This window comes from Podarcis pityusensis (assembly GCF_964106645.2).
Source record: "Podarcis pityusensis genome assembly, chromosome: 17".
Lineage (NCBI taxonomy): Eukaryota > Metazoa > Chordata > Lepidosauria > Squamata > Lacertidae > Podarcis > Podarcis pityusensis.
This window is the reverse complement of record NC_138042.1, coordinates 29,603,588-29,625,694: the sequence shown is the minus strand read 5'-3', so window position 1 is coordinate 29,625,694 and position 22,107 is coordinate 29,603,588. Positions and strand designations below refer to the sequence as shown.

Below are 22,107 nucleotides of genomic sequence, written 5' to 3'. Positions count from 1 at the left end.
ATCGGAAGCCGTGGAAGCCCCGTTGGATGTTCGGCTTCCAAAAATTGTTCGCAAACCGGAACAGTCATTTTCCAGTTGGCAGTGTTTGGGAGCCAAAACGTTTGAGAACTAAGCTGTTCGAAAACCAAGGTATGACTGTAGTACCATATCATCTCAGCGGATCTTCAGTTTATTTTTTGTGGTTTTAACTGATTTCGGTGGATTCAGAAGAAGTCCCAAACCTTTGCTTGTGGGATGTCAGGAGGCAGGATAGATTTGCTTGTCCACAATTTAACAGATGCAAATGGTTGTCCACCTCTTTTCCTCATGGTACAGAGCAAACCTTCTCTCCCATATTAGATATTCCTGGCTGGAATATCTCAGCGCTGCAGGCTGTGGGTAAATAATGATCTGGAGGAGGTTACACACTGGAGGTGCTTTTGGCAACTTTCCAATGTAAATTAGATGGAAATGAGGCTTCTGTGGAGGCCAAAGGCCCTTTTCAAATGGGCTAGTGGGGGATTAGTTAACATAACACTTGTGCTAAATGAAGCAGTTGACACAGCTTTCAGAGGGGAGAGCTGCTGCTCTAATTTACCATGAGAAAAGAGACCAGCCTCAATTTAGTCCTGCAGGAGAAGGAACTTGCAATCACAAGAATGTGTGGCCTATATTTCCAAACCACTGAAATTTGAAGTGTTGACATTCTGGGCAGTGTTAAAATAAACCAAGATAATTTAAACCCTTTCGTGGGTGACTTATTTCAATGATCTAGGTGGATAGGTTTTCAATTCTGCCTTCACTATTTTTTATTTCACGGCAGAGGCGCCAATTCAGGATGCTCAGACCAAAGAAAGATAAATATAAAGCCCTGCTTTTATTCTCGAACCTGCTGTTCTATATCACCTTTCCTGATGAGTGTGACATAGGATTGCAGCTCCCTTTGGACTCCGTGGCAGGACACATGCAAAACGATTGCAGAGTGAATTTTCTTTAGCTCTTTCTAGAGGTAACTTCCTTTTGCAACTCCTTTCAAAGAAGTGTAGCTTTTCTTATTTTCCACTACTTTCTTTTTTTCCACCCCTTCCCTCTCTGAAAAGAAGAAAACCTTTTCTCCTTTGAAGAGCTTGCAAAAGAACAATCCCTTTTAAAAAAAGAACCAAAGAAGAAGATGGAGTCGGAGGGTGACTTGGGCAGGAAGTGGGACCGGTGCTTGGCTGACTCCGCCGTCAAGCTGGGTGCTGGCTTTGGGTTGGGCGCCATCTTCTCGGTCATCTTCTTCAAAAGGAAGACGTGGCCCATCACTCTCGGGTCAGGAATGGGCTTAGGAATGGCTTATTCAAACTGCCAGCATGACTTCCGGTCTCCTTACCTTCTCCACGGGCGGTTTGTCAAGGAGCAATGACGCAGGCCCGACCCACGCCTCTCTTTTGCCAGAGGATCAGCGGCACCTTGACAATTCCTCGGGAAGGTTGAAGCGTCCCGGCCTTGAGGCAATGGCCTTTGGAAGCGCTCGGCCCGTTGCTCTTTTTTTACCGCGACACCTGGAACCGAATATCGTTTGTTTTTTTTGTAATCCCTCTTTTGGAAACAAAAACAGGGAAGGTGCTGTTCTGGAAAGTGAAATAAAAACGAGAGTCCACCCCCTTGGGAAAAAAAAAAAAGAACCGAAGAAGCTTAAATGCTTTAGGTCAGTTTTGGAGAAGAAAAGTCCATTATTTTTTTCTCTGGATATTTGTTGCCCACTAGGACAAATCTCTTCTAATTAAAGGCAGCCGTAGGGATGTCTCATTCCCTAATGATAATTTTACTATTTATACCCTGCACTTCTTACTGGGTTGTCCCAGTCGCTCTGGGCAGCTTCCAATATATATAAAAATGTAAGAAAACATTAAACATTAAAAAAACTTCCCTATACAGAATTACCTTAAGACAGCTCAGGGGTCAGATAATGCCACAGCCTCCAACATTTCTCCAATGAAAACAGTACATCCTAAGGAAAAGTGGGACATTCCAAGATCAAATCAGAAACTGTGATTGCTTCTCTAAATCAGGGACATCCTTGGAAAACAGGAAGACTTGGAGGGGCAGTTCTTACCTTACTTGGTAGGATTCAGCTACATGCTTCTGTTGTAAATAAAAATATGCCCTTTTCCCTTATGGGGTATCCAAGAGCCCATATAGAGTCCTTACATAGGTTCCCTATTGGTAGGAGAAAATAACAGAGGCCAACCAGAGAATATTGAGAAGCAGAGCAGCTAGTAAGCCTGATCTTTATTGATCTGTTGCAACAGGGTGCTCCCCTCACTCGCAGGAAAGGAGGAGGACCCCCCAAAATGCTGTGCAAGGGCTTATAAAGACTTTTGAAATTCCCATCCTGTAGACCAAGACCACCCCCAGAAACATTATACATACATCACAGAAGGGGTGTAACCTAAGACCACCCCTCAGATACATCACAGAAAAGGTGGTCTTAAAACAGAAATTTCAATATTGTTTTTCTCTTGTCCTTGTTTATTTCCTGTCTGGCAGGTTACTTAATTGGATTGCCTGAGGAGCCTGGCCATTCTTTTGTAGTGATAAATAGTGATAAATACTTAGTTCCTGGGCCACGTCACAGGCTCACACCCTATTCAAACACATCAACATACCCTTAAGACAGGATTTGTGAAGGAAAAGACAGTGGGGAGGTTTTTCCATTTTGACCATGCAGAGAAACATTTGCTCAGTTTAGGAATCAAAAATGGCTTCAGGTCAGTCTTTCTGTGCTTGATCTATGTACGTGCAGTTATGAACATTACCATATATCTAGACCTCAAAATTCCTATCACACTTCAAAATGCATGTCTTAATGTGCGTCTGGTATGCACATCATTGTAAGGTGTGGGCTTTCAGGCAGTACAATATAGTTTGTGTTTCTGGGACATGCTAAGTAGGACAGGTTCAACTTCTCCTGCACTTTTCCTGAGTTTGCAAGCCTGATATCTTCTGGGCACTTACGATAGTGAAAAGGGAGTCAGGATCAGATGAAATGAACCTTAAGGACTAGCTGTTTCGTACCATAGGGCAGGCCTGCCACAACTTGTCATTCATCAAGCTGAATGTGGCTTGCCATCTATGTCTTGCAGCTTGTCAGGGGCTCAGTAAGCTGTGCTTCTGCTGCCTGCTCAGGACTGAAAATCAAAGGTTGATCAATTGATGTCAGATGGACCATGGACCAATCCAGGTGTGCAGGCTTGGCTACAAAAAAGGGCATTAAAAGCAAGACAGCCAAAGAAGGAGAAGTAGGAGTAGGAATAATAATAGGTGCCAAGCTGCTTAGTATCAGATAAGGTACCCCAGTGGCATAGCGTGGTGGTGGGCCACAGGGGCAGTTCCCCCGGGCACAAAAATTTTAGGGGAGCAAAATTTCAACACCTGGTGCTGCCTCGGTACCGCTGGGCACTTCCATTGCTGGGTGTCATTGAAAACAGCTTCTCCATGCGAACCAGGAAGTGACCTTTCCCACCCTCCCACCTCCTTCATGCAGCCCCGGGCACTGGCAACCCACGATATGCCACTGGAGTAGCCTGCTTTTCAGCTGACCTCTGCTGTTGTGCCTTGAGCAGCAGCTTCATTTGCAGCCGTTCGGCATGGAGAGGTAGCAGCAGCCACTGTCAGGCTACAGCAGAAGAAGGAGAGATTGGGCTGCATGTAGGGCCTCCCCATCAGCTCAGCAGAGAGACCAGCAGCCTCCAGCTCCTCTTATCCTTGAGCTCTTTCTATTCCAGCTGGAGTTACAATAACTCCGTAACTCAGATCTGGGGTCTGACCCCCTCCCTCCCCATCCTCTTTCCTTCTGCACCAAGTCTTATGGGTTATAAGCATGAAAAGCAGGGACTGTTTTCTATTGATATTTGTAAGCTGTGTCAGGCTCCCCCCCCTACTGAAGAGAGGCATACAAGTGTGTTCAATCACATCTATTTATTTAGCTATTTATCTCCATGCTGGTTTCTGAGCAATGAGCATCAGCTCAAGGAGCAAGAGGAGGGAGCCAGCTCATTTCCACCCCTCCCGCCCCATGTCAGAAAAGCCAGGGGGTTGCAAGGAGCAGAGGCAGCGAAGTCTGCAACGCACCTGGAACTGCAGTGGTGGCTGGTGCCCTTTGAGACTGGTAAAACAACAGCAACAAACCTATGGTTACGTGAAACATACTCAATAAACACACGAGACGTAACCACCTGTACTTTGAACAAATAAGGTATACTATTCATTGTGTCAAATTGTAGATTTCAACGGAGGTCTCATAAAGTTCAACGAAAAAGGCAGAAGACCCAGTGGATCAGTTCATTCTCTAGTCAGTTCATGCATAAGGTCCATACATGTATAAGTATCTATTCCAACTGTCTGTTCATAGAGTCCAATAAGCCACATGAAGGGTTGTTACAGTTCCACAAAATCCTTTCACAGAGTCTAAGACAAGACCTTATTTATTCAAAGTACAGGCAGTTACAGGACCCGGGTGGCGCTGTGGGTTAAACCACAGAGCCTAGGGCTTGCCAATCAGAAGGTCAGCAGTTCGAATCCCCGCGACGGGGTGAGCTCCCGTTGCTCGGTCCCTGCTCCTGCCAACCTAGCAGTTTGAAAGCACACAGTGCAAGTAGATAAATAGGTACTGCTCCAGCGGGAAGGTAAACGGCGTTTCCGTGTGCTGCTCTGGTTCGCCAGAAGCGGCTTAGTCATGCTGGCCACATGACCCGGAAGCTGTACGCCGGCTGCCTCAGCCAGTAAAGCTAGATGAGCGCCACAACCCCAGAGTCGGTCACAACTGGACCTAATGGTCAGGGGTCCCTTTACCTTTACCTTTACAGCCGGTTACGTCTTTTGTGTTCTTTGAGACTGGTAGCCGCTAAGACTGGGAGACCCACAGCAGGTTAGAGCCAGGGGCCAATGACAGACAGAGCTAGCTAATTCTAGTTTTGCTCTCCTCCCTCCAAGTGTCCCCATTTTCCAGCAACAGTCCAGGAATTATAAAAGCCATCCCAGCTTCTGATTTGATCCTGGAATGTCCCCTCCCCTCACTGCCAGTGTTGCTGCTGTCGAGCTTGGCCCTTTTCCCAAGTAGCTGTGGTGGCAAGGGAGAATCATTTTCAAGGCCACTCCAGGGCGACTGCTGTCGGCCTCCTTCCTTGGGCAGCTTGTAGCAACTCCTGGAGAGCAAGCGAAACAGACGAGAGGCTACTGAACCTGAGGCTCAGCCCCATATGACGTGCCACCTCTGGGGAGCAGGCAGAGGACAGGACCATCCTGGACGAGAAGAAAGGGGGAGGTTTCTTTATTTAAAAAAAAATATTTTGTGCGTCCGTGTCTAATCTTGCCCCTTTATTTGTGGTTGTGTGTTTTTCTTTTTGTAAATCTTCCAAAGAATAAAATAGAATAAAATTGAGGTTAAGGGGTTTTCTCATGAAGGTGGAAGGCATGTGTGCTGTGTCCTGTTGGTGAAATGGTGTAGGGATGCGGGTGGCGCTGTGGTCTAAACCACTGAGCCTCTTGGATTTGCCAATCGGAAGGTTGGCATTTTGAATCCCTGCGATGGAGTGAGCTCCCATTGCTCTGCCCCAGCTTCTGCCAACCTAGCTGTTTGAAAGCACACCAGTGCAAGTAGATAAATAGGTACTGCTATGGCGGGAAGGTAAACGGCGTTTCTGTGTGGTCTGGTTTCCATCACAGTGTTCTGTTGTGCCAGAAGTGGTTTAGTCATGCTGGCCACATGACCTGGAAAGCTGTGGACAAACACCGTCTCCCTCGGCCTGAAAGCGAGATGAGCGTCGCAACCCCATAGTTGCCTTTGACTGGATGTAACCGCCCAGGGGGTCCTTTACCTTTTTATACCTTTTGGTGAAGCGGTGGTGGCACTTGTCCTGTTTCTGATAGGAATGGGGGGTTGAGGAGGGGCAGTTGGGGAGGGTGAGAAATCTTCATATTTTCATCTGAGGCATGTTGGAGGGTATGCTTCTGTACAGCGAAATACTGAGACTGACAGCCAGTGACTTCCCCTCATCTGGATTTAAGTAAGAAGACAGGCAGGTGGGGGCTGCCTGAGACCAGAGAGGTTGGTGAGGCATGCACCATTTGCTCTCATGGGCTGACCAGCCTCCACTGTCGGGCCACCAACTGTGGTAAGAAATTCACCACCTTGTTCATTAGCCAGGTGAGGAACAACCACCTGTTGAATAAACCACAGAACCAAGCAAATTATTTCCAAGTCCAGCATCCAGATTTAGGGACCCGGTGTTAATTTTTTAGCTATTGCAGCAGGACAGAGCTCACTCAACTCAGTTTGCGAGTTGAGAAGGTCTGTCCCAAGGCACTTCAGAACGCACCTTATCCAAGGTATCAGTCTACCTATTGGACTTATTTACAAAACTATTAGCACCCTTCTACAAGCATTGAGGGACGCGGGTGGCACTGTGGGTTAAACCACAGAGCCTAGGACTCGCCGATCAGAAGGTCAGTGGTTCGAATCCCCGCGATGGGGTGAGCTCCTGTCATTCAGTCCCTGCTCCTGCCAACCTAGCAGTTTGAAAGCATGTCAAAGTGCAAGTAGATAAATAGGTACCGCTCTGGTGGGAAGGTAAACGGCATTTCCGTGTGCTGCTCTGGTTCACCAGAAGCAGCTTAGTCATGCTGGCCACATGGCACGGAAGCTGTACGCCGGCTCCCTCGGCCAATAAAGCGAGATGAGCGCCGCAACCCCAGAGTCGGCCACAACTGGACCTAATGGTCAGGGGTCCCTTACAAGCATTGAACAGCACAGCATAGTAATACAATACAGATCAGCATAGTAATACAATACAGAGGATGGCTGGGAGGAGGGAAGCTCTTTCTCCTCTCTCATGCTTTTCTGCAACCAACATCTAAACCCTGTAGACTAAAGGCCAGTCACCAAGGGTGGGGGTGGCTATTGTCTGAGTTGTTGTGTGACGGTTGTTACGGTCTGAACATTTTGAAGTTGCCATACTATAAGTCGGAGGTCAGAGAATCGGTGCATCTCGTTCAGTTACGGTCTAGGTGGCAGAAGCTCTTGAGCAGAGGTCAGCTACATAACTTTTTCAGCAGGGGGCCGGCCCATTGTCCCTCAGCCGGACTATATTTTGAAGGGGGGGGGAATGAATGAATTCCTATGCCCCACAAATAACCCAGAGATGCATTTTAAATAAAAGGACACATTCTACTCATGTAAAAACGCGCTGCTTCCCGGACCGTTCGCAGGCCGGGTTTATGACCAGAGGCAATACCTAGACCCCCCCAAACCCATTTAAATGTGAGTGCCAGGGTTTGAAACTGGAGTTACCCCACACAAGGTCTGAGCTTGAACAGCTCTACAGCCCTTCCCCTGTTTGTAGCTGCATACCTACGTATGTGTGTCCCTGGGCTGCAGTTATGTGAAATATTTGGTGCACACATCACTGAACGATACTCGGAAAAACATTGTGATTACAAACAGCCTCCGCAGGTCTCCAGAGTAGCGTGCGTCTCCTTTGTTTTGCTTTCTTCGGCAACCATTCCTGTTGCCTTTTAAAAAATTACATCCCACGAGGCATTTTCCACACCAGTGTTTTCCCACAAGTGTTGTATTCCAGTGATTAGTTTCTAAAAAGAGCATTGCCAGGTTTCTGAGCGTGACTCCAAGCTGCCCTTACTGGTCTCCAAGCTTCTCCCCGCTCAAAAGGCCAGGCGTACTATGATGTTTGGCGGTTGCTGGGCACTCTGCACATGCTCAGAGGTGCTTCCTTTGCCATGCTAACGCTCCAGGCACTTGGAAATCCATTCCAGGGCTGAGTCCCCTGCCCCCCGCTGCCTGATTCCTAAGCCCAGACTTAAACGAAGCTCATCTCCTATAAAACCCTGCTGAATTCATTAGGCTATGGCTGGGGTAGGCAAGATGGTGCCCCCCAACATCCATCATCCCTGACCATTGACTATGCTGGCTGGGGGCTGATGGGAGTCCAACAACACATAGAAAGCATCACATTGCCAACCGCCAGCCACTTACGGCCTTTTGCAAAAATAGCCTGTCTGGTGTGTTTTTCCCCTTAGCGTTTGAATCCAAACCTCTTGGCATTTCAGAACAAAGCTCCAAAGCTGTCTTGTCCACCTATTCTAGCATGGGCTAGAATTCTAGGAAGAGCAAGAAGCTGCAGCATGAAAAGGATCTCCCAGGAGATACGGAATAAGCTCCCTGGATCGCTAGCACTAGTGGTGACACGCGCCAGACAAAGGATCTGGCATTCTATAAAGGAGGCAGCAGGCAGGGACCGGCAATTGGCTGGATTGTCAGGAGAGAGAGCAGCTCTTGCATCTCAGAGCTGGGAGAGCAAAGTACCAGCAGCAGCCAGAGCGAACTTGGGCTGCAGGCGAACACTTCTGCAAGATCAGCTTTGGAAAAGGTAAGTTACTTTGCTTATAATGTGTTTGTGTGGTTTTTCCTCCTTAGATTTTTATTTTTAAAGCATTTTAGTCTTTTATGCAACTTTCCCAAATGTGCACACACTCCCACTTTTCCCAAAACCAAAAGGCTTTGTGGGCATTGCTGGGTGGTTTCACTGGAATGCCTTTTTAGACATCCGCACTGAATTTTGTGCTGGGGAGGGAGTAAGAATCTTGACAGCTTCCTTTTGACACTCATAAGGTGGTGGTGGCACTATGTCTGGAAAGGGCTGCTCCTTCACAGGTGACTAAATCCAGACCTGGAGGGTGACGGTTGTACCCCCTGCTCTTTCCCACATTGCTGCTGACATTGTAGCATAAGCGTTGCAGTTAAGAGACCGGCGGTGGAGCTGTTCTCATTTTGTCCGTCTGAATAACATTCCACTGCTGAGATTGCATGGAATTCAGCGGGGAGGGGGGTATTATTAGGTTGTTCTCGTTTTTGTTTTTGTTTTGCGTTTTTATATTATGATTTTAAGTTGTGAACCGCCCTGAGACCTTCTGGTATACAAATTTAATGCATAATAATAACAGTGACAATGCTGAAGAAACAGGGAATATCAACAACCGAGTGAAATTCTGGAAGCTTTCAAGAGTTTAGCATTTAAAACCATGTGGTGTGTTAAAATCACGTACACCCCTGGGTGGAAAATGCCACTAAACCGGACACTTTGAGGCTTCCTTTACATTCTACATGCCATTACATGCGATGTATACAACATGACAGGGCCACTTTTTTAAACCACAGCAGCCTCAACAGTTTCTGTCGTATTTATTTTTGAAATATTCAGACAACAGATTCTTATGCTTTAGCATGCAAGGTAGCTAGCTCATTGTGTGTCTTGTGGAATATTTTTATACTGTTTAATTAATACAGATTCACTCAGTGCCCCAAGAGGCAGATCTGTAGCTTTGCATTCCTTGTCTTAAGCACATACTACGTGAAACTATCCTACCGAAATCTGTGGGTATGTTTCCATTTAAAGGACTTTCAATGGCATTTCCATATAAAGTGTTTGGGAGCAGGTTGCAAGTCTTGTTGAATTTCCTCCCCTTTGAGTGTATATGACAGTGACAGCTATGAATTCCTTGCCTAGGTTGCAAGTTTTTTGCATGTGCATACATATAGGAACTATTTAGCTATCTTTGTCGATTCTTTCCTAAACACCGTTTAAAAGATAATAACAGCAACAACAGAGTCCTCAGACTTTAATCCCACTTAAAACAATACAATGTCCAGTGGAAAATACCAGCTCAACATGTAATTCTCTCTGGTCATATTGCAGTACCCAGTGCTTTTTTTGTGATCTTACTTACTAATACAGAGTACCTCTTATTTTCCCTGCCCATGGCAGCTATTATGGGCTGGCACCCACAGCACATTTATCAAGGCACCACATTTTTTATTTTTTACCCCCCAAAAAGCACAGGCAGTACCTTATTATATACAGATTTCAGTTCCATAATATACGTACATTTTTATAATGTAGGGCAAAATCCAGATAAGGAGAAACACCTTTGAATACTGTTGACATCAGCAGGAGAGATTTAAGGACATTTCTTCCAATGAAATCAAAGTGCCTTAAAAAGGTACTTTATGGCTAGAATTTGCCAACACCGTTTGGCTGAAAAATCTCAGAACTGGCCCCTCTCATTTGAAAGGCCAAACTGGATATGGGCAGAGAGAAAACTCTTTATACTCAAGCCTGTGTGTGCGCACACACATAGAAAACCGGTTTATAAATATTAAATATAATTAACACTATACAGCAAGCATCCCATGTGATTTAGATATGATTTTCCTTTGATGACTTGGGGGGGGGGGTTATTTAATTCTGGATTTGGATGGCTCCCGAATTTTAGGTGGTTATCTTTTTTGGCAATAAAATAAGAACAACGAAAAACAGAACTGCAAACCTTTACAAAAATTGGCAGCAAGGGGGGTCGGGCAATCCGTTTGAGAATGTGGCTTTGGGGAGAGGGAGGGGGTTAACTTGCCCTGTTCCTTATAACCACCACCTCCCAAGCTGTTATTTGGCTTGTTAGGAAAATGTGTGCTTTTTTTCCTTGCAGGGCAAACAGCAGCTCGATAGGAAGGGCAGTTTGTATTCAGTGGAGGGGGAAGCAATGAAACCCCCCCCCCCCGGTCTCTGCCCTGTTTTGGCCCTATATGCACCCCCCCTCGTGCCACAGCTGTTTGTAAAAGTTCACAGAGACCAAAGAGCTATTTGCACATCCCCGTTGTTTCATTTCATTTCACCCTAAACTGGATATGATGGTGGGAAATCATTATTACTGTACTTTTTTTTAAGGCCAAATGCAGCCACGGGGGAATCCCCCAATGCAGTCTGAGACAGGTGCTGTGAAGGTGGGCTTAGTCCTCCCTGGCACAATTTTATTTGCCTCCTGAACTTAATAGCAGCTTCGGGGGGGGGGGGGGGCTATTAGATTAGCAAAAACATGAGATGGGAAAGGGCTCTGTGGTTCTGATCTAGGTGCCTCCCTCCTCCCCAGCAGCTGCAATTTTTTGCTTTAAAAACTGCTTTTTGTCTGTCTGTCTGTCTTTCCTTCCTTATATTTTCTGGCTATTTCTCTCTTAGATTTTACACACACACACACACACACACACACAGAGAGAGAGAGAGAGAGAGAGAGAGAGAGAGAGAGAGAGAATATTTAAAAATTGAATTAAATCAGGGGACAACCTTTATTTCGGGGGAAAAATGACTCTTGGCAATGCCTTTTCCTAAATGCGCTTTTAATTGGGGGTACTAATCTTAGCTTGTTTATTTGGCCCCCCTTCTAATTGCTGTGTTTGGGGTAATTCTTACATAAAAGCAGACTTCATTAGCGAAACCGATGTATTACTTAGAATGCAGTCCCATTAATTTCCGTGGCGCTTAATTGCTGCATAATGACCCTGATTCAAAATTCCACAAGGGTTCTTACGCACAACCGACTGAAGTGAATGAGGTACCCTCTGCTCATAAGGGAACTCTACGCGAATAGTGCAGTATTTGCATGGTTATCGAAGCCTCTGAGCTGGGACCAGTGCGTCTAGGAATTGTATGCACCATTACGAAAAAAATTGCATCTCAGTATTTTTGTTTCCCTCTACTACTCAGATTAAAATGGACAAAACTAGCCCTATGTGCATTTGAAAACCGCTTTTGTTTTTTAAATAAATAAATAAGCAAAATAGTGTATTTTTTTATCTTTTGGGCTTGCATACATTAATTATATTGCAGCAGTGATCTAATACATGCAGATTCAGTAAAAAAGAAGTTTATTTTGTTGTTTAAGTGGTCGGAAACTTGAGTCTGCCTGAAAAAAAAAAAATTATTTATTATAATTCTTTTAAAGGACCCATGAACCCAACAATAATATTGAAATGCCGCTGCTTATTGGGCTGTGAAAGCTCAAGAAAAGCTTTGGGTTCTGTCCAGATCTGCTTAGAGTAGATTCACTGAAATTAAGTTAGTCATGGGCCCGAGGTAGCCATAGCTATTTACTTCAATGTGTCTGTTCTGAGTAAATCTACCACTGGGTACAACCTTTAATTCCTGTTCAGCCCATGACCTCTTTTCCAGATTGACTCAGTGGAACAGGAAAATAACAGAAAAGTGCCTCTGACCATATGCAGTGTGCCTTTCCGTGTGCACTACTAAAAAATGGCAACAAATCTGCAGGCATCTGAAATTAGAGAGCATGGCTTTAAAAAGTGAATGTTTGGCTAGGTGAGCAAGCTTTAAGCACCTAGAAGTCAAGTGCTACCTTAGGAAACTGCATCCATTTTCTGTGATGATGCTGTCTAGGAGCGTTGACTGTATGTCGCGGAATGCTTTCATTTTTTGTTTTGTTTTAGCTAGGCAGTCCATATTAAATTGCTGTTTCAATTGTTGTTTTAACAAACTGGGGCCGTTTTAATCGTTTAAGGGGTTTAGTTGTTGCTGTTGTAGGCTGCTTTGAAAATGAAGGAGAAGCAGGGTAGAAATATTTTCTTACACGTCTCCATTCCCACCATGGACCCACATTTGCATTGTTGAGCAATTCCATATGCCATAGATCGTGGGTAGGCAAACTAAGGCCCGGGGGCCAGATCCGGCCCAATCGCCTTCTAAATCTGGCCCACGGATAGTCCGGCAATCAGCGTGTTTTTACATGAGTAGAATGTGTCCTTTTATTTAAAATGCATCTCTGGGTTATTTGTGGGGCATAGGAATTCGTTCATATTTTTTTTTCCAAAATATACTCCGGCCCCCCACAAGGTCTGAGGGACAGTGGACCGGCCCCCTGCTGAAAAAAACTGCTGACCCCTACCATAGATACTCTACTGAAACCAATTTTTTGTGGTCCGTTTGGTTGCACGACTGTAGGTTTGGCGTGAGTACACAGAACAAAAGAAGTTCGGCAGTTTACCCCTTCGTGCTTGGAAAATCTCATTTCGATTCCTTCGCTCAAAATGGCGCCCTGATAATGCTAGAACCACATCAGCTGCATTGCTGGGTCTGTTGCTGGTTTTTTTGTAGAGCTCTAGGTTTAGGGTGCTGGTTTCCCTCACAGAACTAAGTGGGGAAGTCCGCTTCATTGATTCCTTGGCTAAGAAACATACAACTCATAATAGTACGTCCATGTCTTGCTGCTAGTGGATTAAATGTCTTTCTGCTGTGGAAAAGAATAAATGCAGTTGTCTGCACCACAAAGGGCTTTGTTTATTTTAAAAATGAGGTAGTATTTATTTATTATTACATTTGTATTGTGCTGTTTGTCCAGGGGGAGCTCAGAGAGGCGCAGATGGGACTATTCCATTTTCTTTTACCCATCACAATGGGGGTGGAAAAACCGCTCTAGATTTTCCAGCCCACTCCCAAGTTATTTAGAACCAGGAGTTTGTATGTTGTTAAGGGGTTAAGAGCCCATTCTATCAGTCTTAAGCATTGCAGTTGTTAAAGGCCTCCAAAATTCTGCTTCCTTGATAATACTGGGCTGCTTAGGGTAGGCAATTAGCTCCAGTTGATATTAAAAGTCTCATTTTGGATGCTTAGCAGCATCCTTCAGCCCCAGACAGCATTAAGCAGGGGCTGATGGGAATTGTAGTCAAAAACATTTGGAGAGAACCAGGTGGGGGAAGGCTGTGACTAGCAGGCATGGCCAAACTTGGCCCTCCAGCTGTTTCAGGACTACAATTCCCATCATCCCTGACCACTGGTCCTGTTAGCTAGGGATGATGGGAGTTGTAGTCCGAAAACAGCTGGAAGGCCAAGTTTGGCCATGCCTGGGAGTATCCACTTAGAGAATTGCAGCTAGAAACTTTGTTTACTTTCTTACGTTTGTAAGATATTTCTTCATACGTTTTAAAAGAGACCTTTAGGATACATTTTGAGCCTTACTAATAAGGCGTTTGGGCATTTTTCCGTTATGAGGGGTTATCTCGTTTTTTTGGAATCTGTTTTTAATTTGAATTTTGTTGCCTATACTAATACATACATATATCGACACGTTCTAAGTTCTTGTGAGATTGTGAGAGGGAAGCAAACTTTATTATATTTTAAACTCTCTATCCCATTTCCAGGTTATGTTGCTTCTATATTTGCAGTACCACTGAGGACGAAGTTTCGCAGACCCTCAAAACACATTGCAATTGGAATGAACCATATTCCTTATTGCTTTGTTTGCCTAGTTGGAGAGGGAGGGCAGCCGTTTGAGTTCTGCTTCAGGTAGCAAAATATCCTGGGCTTCCGTTGGCCATTTATTTTGGAGCCTAAGTTTCTGTGTTACTTTTGAATTCCAAAGGCAGGTTGGAACTAGTGAATATTTCTGAAGCGGTGGAGATTTGGACTCTGAGAAAGAACATCAACATTTTCCAACCTTTAACCAAACATGCAGTTCGGAACAATTTCCTTTATATTTGTATGTTGGTAGTGCGGCTGCTGCTGCAACCAGTGTTGGGTCCCAACCCACCAGGGGAAAACCAGTGTCTTGGAGCAGGTTACTTGCTTCCTTCCTTGTTCCCAGCCCCAGCCAGATGAGGGCTCATGTCTATACACTGCTTTCTGTTGCAAGATCTTGGCAGCAAGAGTGCAGCATCCATTGGGAATCTTTTCTCCATGAGATCAGACTTTAAATGGGGCTGTATCTTTGTTGCAATACCTACTTCTCCCTTGTCTCTTGTCCCATACCTACTAGACCCTTGTCTAAATGGCTCCTTGTGGATGGTAATAATAATAATAATAATAATAATAATAATAATAATAATTTACAGTGGTACCTCCAGTTACAAACTTAATCCTTTCCAGAGGTCTGTTTGTAACCGGAAACCAGTCTCAACCTGAGGCGCGCTTTCGCTAATGGCGCGCGCACGATTTCCTCACGCATCCAGGGGCAAAGTTTGCTTCCAGGAGCACGTATTTCTGGGTTAGCGGATCTTGTTACCTGAAGGGTGCACAACCAGAAGTGTTTGCAAACAGAGGTACCACTGTATTTATTTATACCCCGCCCATCTGGCTGGGTTTCCCCAGCCGCTCTGGGCAGCTCCCAACAGAATATTAAAAACAGAATAAAACATCAAACATTAAAAACTTCCCTAAACAGGGCTGCCTCCAGATGTCTTCTAAAAGTCAGATAGTTGTTTATTTCTTTGACATCTGAAGGGAGGGCATTCCACAGGGCGGGCGCCACTACCAAGAAGGCCCTCTGCCTGGTTCCCTGTAACCTCACATCTCACAGTAAGGGAATCACCAGAAGGCCCTTGGAGCTGGATATCTTCTATTTCCTAATACATATGCAGTGTTGTGTGTGTGTGTGTGTGAGAGAGAGAGAGAGAGAGAGAGAGACAGACAGAGAGAGAGAGAGAGAGATCATTGTACACAGTCCTCTGTTCATCATATTCTTAGAGATTTATTTATAATTAAGCGGGATACACATTCTGTTAAATAAAATAAATACACCTGGACATAAAGTATCTTGCCCCATCTTTGTTGTTGTTGTTTTGGGAGATGACCTTTGGGGTCCCTTCCAACTTGACAATTCTATGATTCTATCTCTATAGCCAGTAGCTATAGAGCTGGATCGGGGCCCTAATATTTTCTTAACTCTTTTCGAAATTCAACGATGGTGATGCTAAAGGTGAGTTGACACATGCATGTACGTCAGCTTGATCTCTCTGTCCTTGATTAGACCGTACACTCAATAGCTGCTGCACTCAATGTGTGAACGGACACTACTGAGAAGCCTATTGTTGGGGGTGATATGGAAAGTCTGTCTGGGCAGTTGACCTGCTATGGCTTATACATGCGTGCGCCCCTAGATTCTGCCATCATAACATGATGAGCTGGCATGTGCACGATACAGGCCAGATACAAATCTAAGCTATTTATATACCCTGGAGGTCTGAATCTCTTTAAATTTTACTTGTTCGTAAGCCCTCATTCCCACTGGATTATACAGAGGTTCTTTGCTAGCCTATGAGGGTTACTGCTGCTTGAGTGGCCATTTATTGCGGAATAAATGCACCAGAAATGCAGCTTTTGTGCTAGGAACTGCTGCGGCTGGTGCTGTTTAAGTAGCCTGAATAGATTCACTAAGGGATGCTGCCCAAAGCCTTGGCTATTGAGAAACAGATCTTCATTTGTAGCTCCCTGCATTGGTTAATCTTTTGTATGGTAGTAGCTTTGGGTGAGCTTTGTTCATCATGTTCATTTGGGGCTTCTGAGGTGCTGCTCTTGATTCTAACTTGTTTGCTTGGACTTCATTCTGTGTTGCTGGTAGTTTCAAAGAGGTGAAGGTAGTAATGCGTACACATTCACATCTTTGTCCTGTTGTTGACTTTGGTCAAATAGGTCTTACAGGTCTTTGAAGCACTATGAAATATGTTTGATCGCATACAGCAGTGCTAGGAGTATTCACACCCTGGACAACAATGCATCTACTGTACAATTGCTATATTCTGGGGCGGTCAGAATCATTTTTATTCACATTTTGTACTACGCCAATAAACCCTACTGGCTGAGAAGACATTATATAAGGCCAGACTTACTTCAACAAATATATATCAGATCCTTTCTTTGGGGTTCATTCTCTGACACCATTCACATAATGGCTCGTGAAGCAATTTCATTCATAAACATGAAAGCTTTTTTTGTCTGAATGGGCCATCCTTGCACCTAACAGACAAGAAAACCCTAAACCTCACATTTTCATGATGTTTGGACATTTAAAAGTGCCCATATGTAACAGAGCAGCTTCAAATAAGACTCAAAGCAGGGAATCTGAATCAGGTCACTTTGGATCCCGGATGTGGATCTGGTTTTATTGCATTATTATGGAATATTTACTCAAGAGAGGGTCTTGATGTTGGAGGGTCTGTTGTCAAGGTTGGCTTTGCAAACAGAAATCTCTTGAGTACAGTGGTACCCCGCAAGACGAATGCCTCGCAAGACGGAAAACCCGCAAGACGAAAGGGTTTTCTGTTTTGGAGGCGCTTCGCAAGACGAATTTCCCTATGGGCTTGCTTCGCAAGACGAAAGCCCATAGGGAAATCTCCGGGGACCTCTTTTAAATGCTGGTGGTGGGGAGCAAAGCCTTTCCTCCCCTCCGGCCTTCAGAAGAGGTCCAGGAAGGCCGGCGGGGGCCGAAAGGCTTTGCTCCCCACCGCCAGCATTTTAAAAGCAGTCCGGGATAGCAGGGAAGAGCTTCCCGCTATCGCGGACGGCTTTTGAAGGCAGGCGGGGGGGGAGCAAAGACTTTCGCCCCCCGCCCGCCTTCAGAAGAGACCTCTTCTGAAGGCGGGCGGGGGGCGAAAGTCTTTGCTCCCCCTTGCCTGCCTTCCCGGGAGAGCGGAGAAAGGCAGCGCCTTTCTCCGCTGTCCCGGACGGCTTTTGAAGACAGGCGGGGGTGGGCAAAGACTTTCGCCCCCCGCCCGCCTTCAGAAGAGGTCCAGGACCTCTTCTGAAGGCGGGCGGGGGGCGAAAGTCTTTGCTCCCCCCTGCCTACCTTCCCGGACGGCTTTTGAAGGCAGGCGGGGGGGCCAAAGACTTTCGCCCCCCGCCCGCCTTCAGAAGAGGTCCAGGACCTCTTCTGAAGGCGGGCGGGGGGCAAAAGTCTTTGTCCCCCCCTGCCTGCCTTCCCAGGGGCTTTTACATCGCCCCGGACAGCGGAGAAGTCCTCCGCTGTCCCGGGCGATTTTAAAATGCCGCCCGCCAGCATTTTAAGATCGCCCCGGACACCGGAGAAGTCCTCCGCTGTCCCGGGGTTTTTTAAAATGCTGGGGGTGGGAAGAAAAGCCCTTGTCCCCCCCAGCCTTCAGAAGAGGTCGGGGGACAGACTGTCCCCGGACCTGGTCTGAAGGCGGTTTCCTTAGGAACGCATTAATTGATTTTCAATGCATTCCTATGGGAAACCGTGCATCGCAAGACGAAAAACTCGCAAGAAGAAAAAACTTGCGGAACGAATTAATTTCGTCTTGCGAGGCACCACTGTAGTTCTCTGCTGAAAATAGGGACATCCTATTCAATAGTAGTAACAACAACAATAATTCTTATATCTTGCCCATCTGACTGGGTTGCCCCAGCCACACTGGGCAGCTTCCAACATATATAAAAACATAATAAAACACCAAACTTTTTTTTTAAAAAAATTCTCTATACAGTGGTACCTTTGGTTACAAACTTAATTTGTTCCAGAGGTCCGTTCTTATCCTGAAACCGTTCTTAATATGAGGCACCATTAGTGAAAGTGCGCCTCCCACTGCGCACACACCTCTGGTGTGAGATTTCTGCTCACATCCCGGGGCAAAGTTCGCATCTGGGAGCAACTACTTCCGGGTTAGTGTAGCTCATAACCCGACATGTGCCTAATCAGAAGCATTCGTATCCAGAGGTACCACTGTGCAGGGCTGCCTTCAGATGTCTTCTAAAGGTTGTCTAGATACTTATCTCCTTGGCTCGGAGGTCACATAACTCCATGCCCTCCAACATTTCCCCAGTGAAAATAGGGACGTCCTAAGGGAAAGCAGGACATTCTGGGATCAAATTAGAAACTGGGATGGCTTCTGTAAATCTGGGACTGTCCCTGGGAAACAGGGACACTTGGAGGGTCTGAGGCAAAAGGATTCAGAATACAGCTCCCTGAGGTAGGGCTAAGAAGACATTTTAAGGTAAAGCAAACAGACAAGAGCAATAATCCCATGACACTTAACTTAACCACAACTGAACATGGTGGAATTTCTGAGTAAACATGCTTAGGATTGGGCTGCATGTCGGGAGGCTGTAAATAAATAAATGTCCCACCTACAAACTGGAAGTCTGTCAGCTATTTGAAAAGGATTCCTTGGGTGGATGGGGGCCTCTGTTTGCTGATCTTGTACAAATGTCAGAGAGACAAGGATGCATTTTGAAGCATGCCATCTAACGGAGAAACCCACAAAGGTCGCTATTCGCTCACAGAGCTTGTGCTGACAAAAGCAAGAGAGCAAAAGAAAGGAAGAGGGCAACTCTGGCTATCCTTTCACAAATATTGCTGCTCCCCTTGGAGTGATCTGTTAATGGGGCGCTAGTGACCTTTGGTCTACTGGAACATTTCAGGCCCGTACAAAGCAGAAGTGAAATAGAGAGGCACTGGGTTTGCAGTTGGACTCTAGGTCTGAGCTATCTTATTGAAGGGTTTAGGGACGCGGGTGGTACTATGGTCTAAACCACAAAGCCTAGGGCTTGCCAATCAGAAGGTCGGCAGTTCGAATCCCCACAACGGAGTGAGCTCCTGTTGCTCGGTCCCAGCTCCTGCCAACCTAGCAGTTTGAAAGCACGTCAAAGTGCAAGTAGATAAATTGCTACCGCTCCGGCGGGAAGGTAAATGGCGTTTCTGTGTGCTGCTCTGGTTTGCCAGAAGCAGCTTAGTCCTGCTGGCCACATGACCTGGAAACTGTCTGCGGACTAAGGCCGGCTCCCTTGGCCTGTAGAGCGAGATGAGCGCTGCAACCCCAGAGTCGTCTGCGACTGAACCTAATGGTCAGGGGTACCTTTACCTTTATTGAAGGGTTTTAAAAAAATGTTTACTTCTATCCTCTGGCTGCAGTTCAGCTAGTCCTTTCATGATGACCTTTCCACTTTTCTCTTCCTCCAGTTCTGCTGGTTCTTGAGAATGACCAGAAAGATCTTCACCAACAGCAGGGAGAGGTGGAGGCAGCAGAACGTCAACAGCGCATTTGCCAAGCTGAGGAAGCTCATTCCCACCCACCCTCCGGACAAAAAGCTCAGCAAAAACGAGACCCTCCGCTTAGCCATGAGGTACATCAACTTCCTTGTCAAGGTGCTCGGGGAACAAGGCCTGCAGCAGCCAGGGATGAATCCACGGGGAAGGATACTGGGACTGTTCCAGCCAAGTCCAAGTTTGGAAAGCATGGAAGACTTGACTCTCATTGAAGACTCTGAGGTCCCTTCTCCCAACACAAGCAGCAATGCTCCAGAGTGTTGGTCAGAGGCGTCGTCTCCGTGACGTGCTGTTTGTCGGGGCTGTAGCCCTCCTGGTAGTAATTTGATAGTTTCCCTTCTTTATACAAGTTGTGGGTTGTCTGCCTATGTACAGTATTTATATATATATATCTTTTGCTCTTTTAACGAATGTATTTTGTGTAACGGTTTCTTTGGGAGATGCTAATTTTCAGTACTTAAAAAGAGGGATATCAAATCTCTGGAAGTTGATCAGGATTCCAGCAACTCTACTTGCCACAAAGTGCTTTGATCTCAAGGCCAAGGATCTGTGATACAGTCCACAGAAAACTACCCATGACGCATTGGTGAGAGTTATTGGAGCCAATAGCTGGTGACTGATCAGCAACGTAACTTCTAGACCCAGTTCATACAATTATTGGGCTGTGGAGCCAGTGTGGTGTAGTGGTTAAGAGCAGTAGTCTCGTAATCTGGTGAACCGGGTTCGCATCTCCGCTCCTCCACATGTAGCTGCTGGGTGACCTTGGGCTAGTCACACTTCTCTGAAGTCTCTCAGCCCCACTCACCTCACAGAGTGTTTGTTGTGGGGGAGGAAGGGAAAGGAGAATGTTAGCCGCTTTGAGACTCCTTCGGGTAGTGATAAAGCAGGATATCAAATCCAAACTCTTCTTCTCTTCTTTTCCGTGGTGGAGTGAGTCCTCTCTACCTTGTTTCCTACAATGTATGGCATGAGGGTTGCATGTGATCTCCTCTTACCTTTCCTAAAAGGAAAGAAACACTTGAGTTGGGCCACTGCAGAGACAGCTGTATTAGGAAAATCTTCACGTCACACATTTTTGGAAGCTTGTGGAAGGAAGGGCTGCAAGCCCATTTCTTCACTTCTGACTAATGTGTATTGAAGATTCAATTTACCTTCAGTTTAAATTGTTTTAAAAGTCAAGACCATCCTAACATCAAAAGGTAGTTGCTTTCAGCAGCAGACTCGAGAGAGAGCACCATATCCCTGCCTTCAGTCTTGGTCTGAAAACTGAGCCCTGGAGCAGAGGTTGTCATATTTTTCAAAAATATTTTTGCCTCAGGTGAAAACAGTACCTAAGCCCCCTGCTAACTCATTTCTGTTGCCTTCATCAGCCATGCAAGTTATGAATCATCGTCACTGCTCTTATGTCTGCATCTCATTTCCAGTTTTTTTCTTTTTTATTTGCAGCTTATGTCAGAACTGGAAAATCAAACCAAAAAATATTTGGTATATTTTCAGAGTGAAAACACATCAGCCACGAGAGGATGACTGATGCCCAGTACACGTGCTGCAGTTTTATTCAAAATTGCCAAGATAAATAAACTAGGGTTGCTTATTTAATTTTTCAAACATTTGAACCTTAAAAGAAATACATTCAAATTTGATTATTTTTCAGGAACAGCAACTGTTTACTCTGGTTTTGTAGATGGGGGGGGGGAGATTTTTAAATTTGGCTATAGTCAGTAGGAAGGTGGCGTGGACTTTTAAACTCACACAATTTAAATTTAACAAGTGGAACTAATCAAATTGCTCAAGAAATGTTTCCTAATGGGAAACACAGTTTAATTGAAAGATACCTGTTCCACTGTTTTTTATAAGGCAGCAGGTTGCTGTTTGGATTATTTACAATGAAAGACAAATAAGACTACATTATATTTCACCTACTTCTCAGACATTCATCAAAGGCACTATTCCCCAAACTTTTGTTGATTTACAGAACAATCCTAAGCATGTCTACTCAGAAGTATGTCCTACTGAATTCAATGGGGCTTACTCCCAGGCTTGTATGGTTAGGACTCCGCATTTCATACTCCGCATTTCAAGAGCAAAGCTCTCCTGAGGTGGCTTACAGAAACATTCGAAATCATAAAACATAAAACCCTTTCATTACAAAACTAAAGAAAAAGAAAAGCAGTTTAAAAACAGGATAACGGCTCAGCATGGTAATTCAGATCAGATTATAATCAAAAACAGAAACAGTTTAAATGTAATGAAAGACCTTATATAATTAAAGACCAGTCTAATTGTTACGTGTTCCAAACACTTGCCTCTCAACAGGCAATTGCATTCTCTGTGTTGAAGTTTCCAAACCATTTCGAAAGACAGCCTCATATAGAATGCATTACAGTGGGCTAGTCTGTAACCAAGACGTAAACCAGTGAGGGAAGATATTTTTTCTCTGGAGGTTCGTAGCTG

General features: G+C 45.3%; 1 protein-coding gene and 1 pseudogene across 2 annotated transcripts; both read left to right on the top strand.

Annotated features, from left to right (window-relative positions):
- Positions 1 to 1,150: 1,150 nt before the first annotated feature.
- On the top strand, positions 1,151 to 1,621 carry LOC308466101 (MICOS complex subunit MIC10 pseudogene; annotated as a pseudogene). The gene has a single exon. The product of its transcript is annotated as an MICOS complex subunit MIC10 pseudogene (transcript).
- A 6,492-nt stretch (positions 1,622 to 8,113) lies between these two features.
- On the top strand, positions 8,114 to 21,878 carry TAL2 (TAL bHLH transcription factor 2). The gene is made up of 2 exons (XM_080987052.1): positions 8,114 to 8,408; positions 19,567 to 21,878. The coding sequence occupies exon 2, from the start codon at positions 19,585 to 19,587 to the stop codon at positions 19,936 to 19,938; it is 354 nt and encodes a 117-aa protein (XP_080843178.1). The 5' UTR covers positions 8,114 to 8,408; positions 19,567 to 19,584; the 3' UTR covers positions 19,939 to 21,878.
- Positions 21,879 to 22,107: the final 229 nt, after the last annotated feature.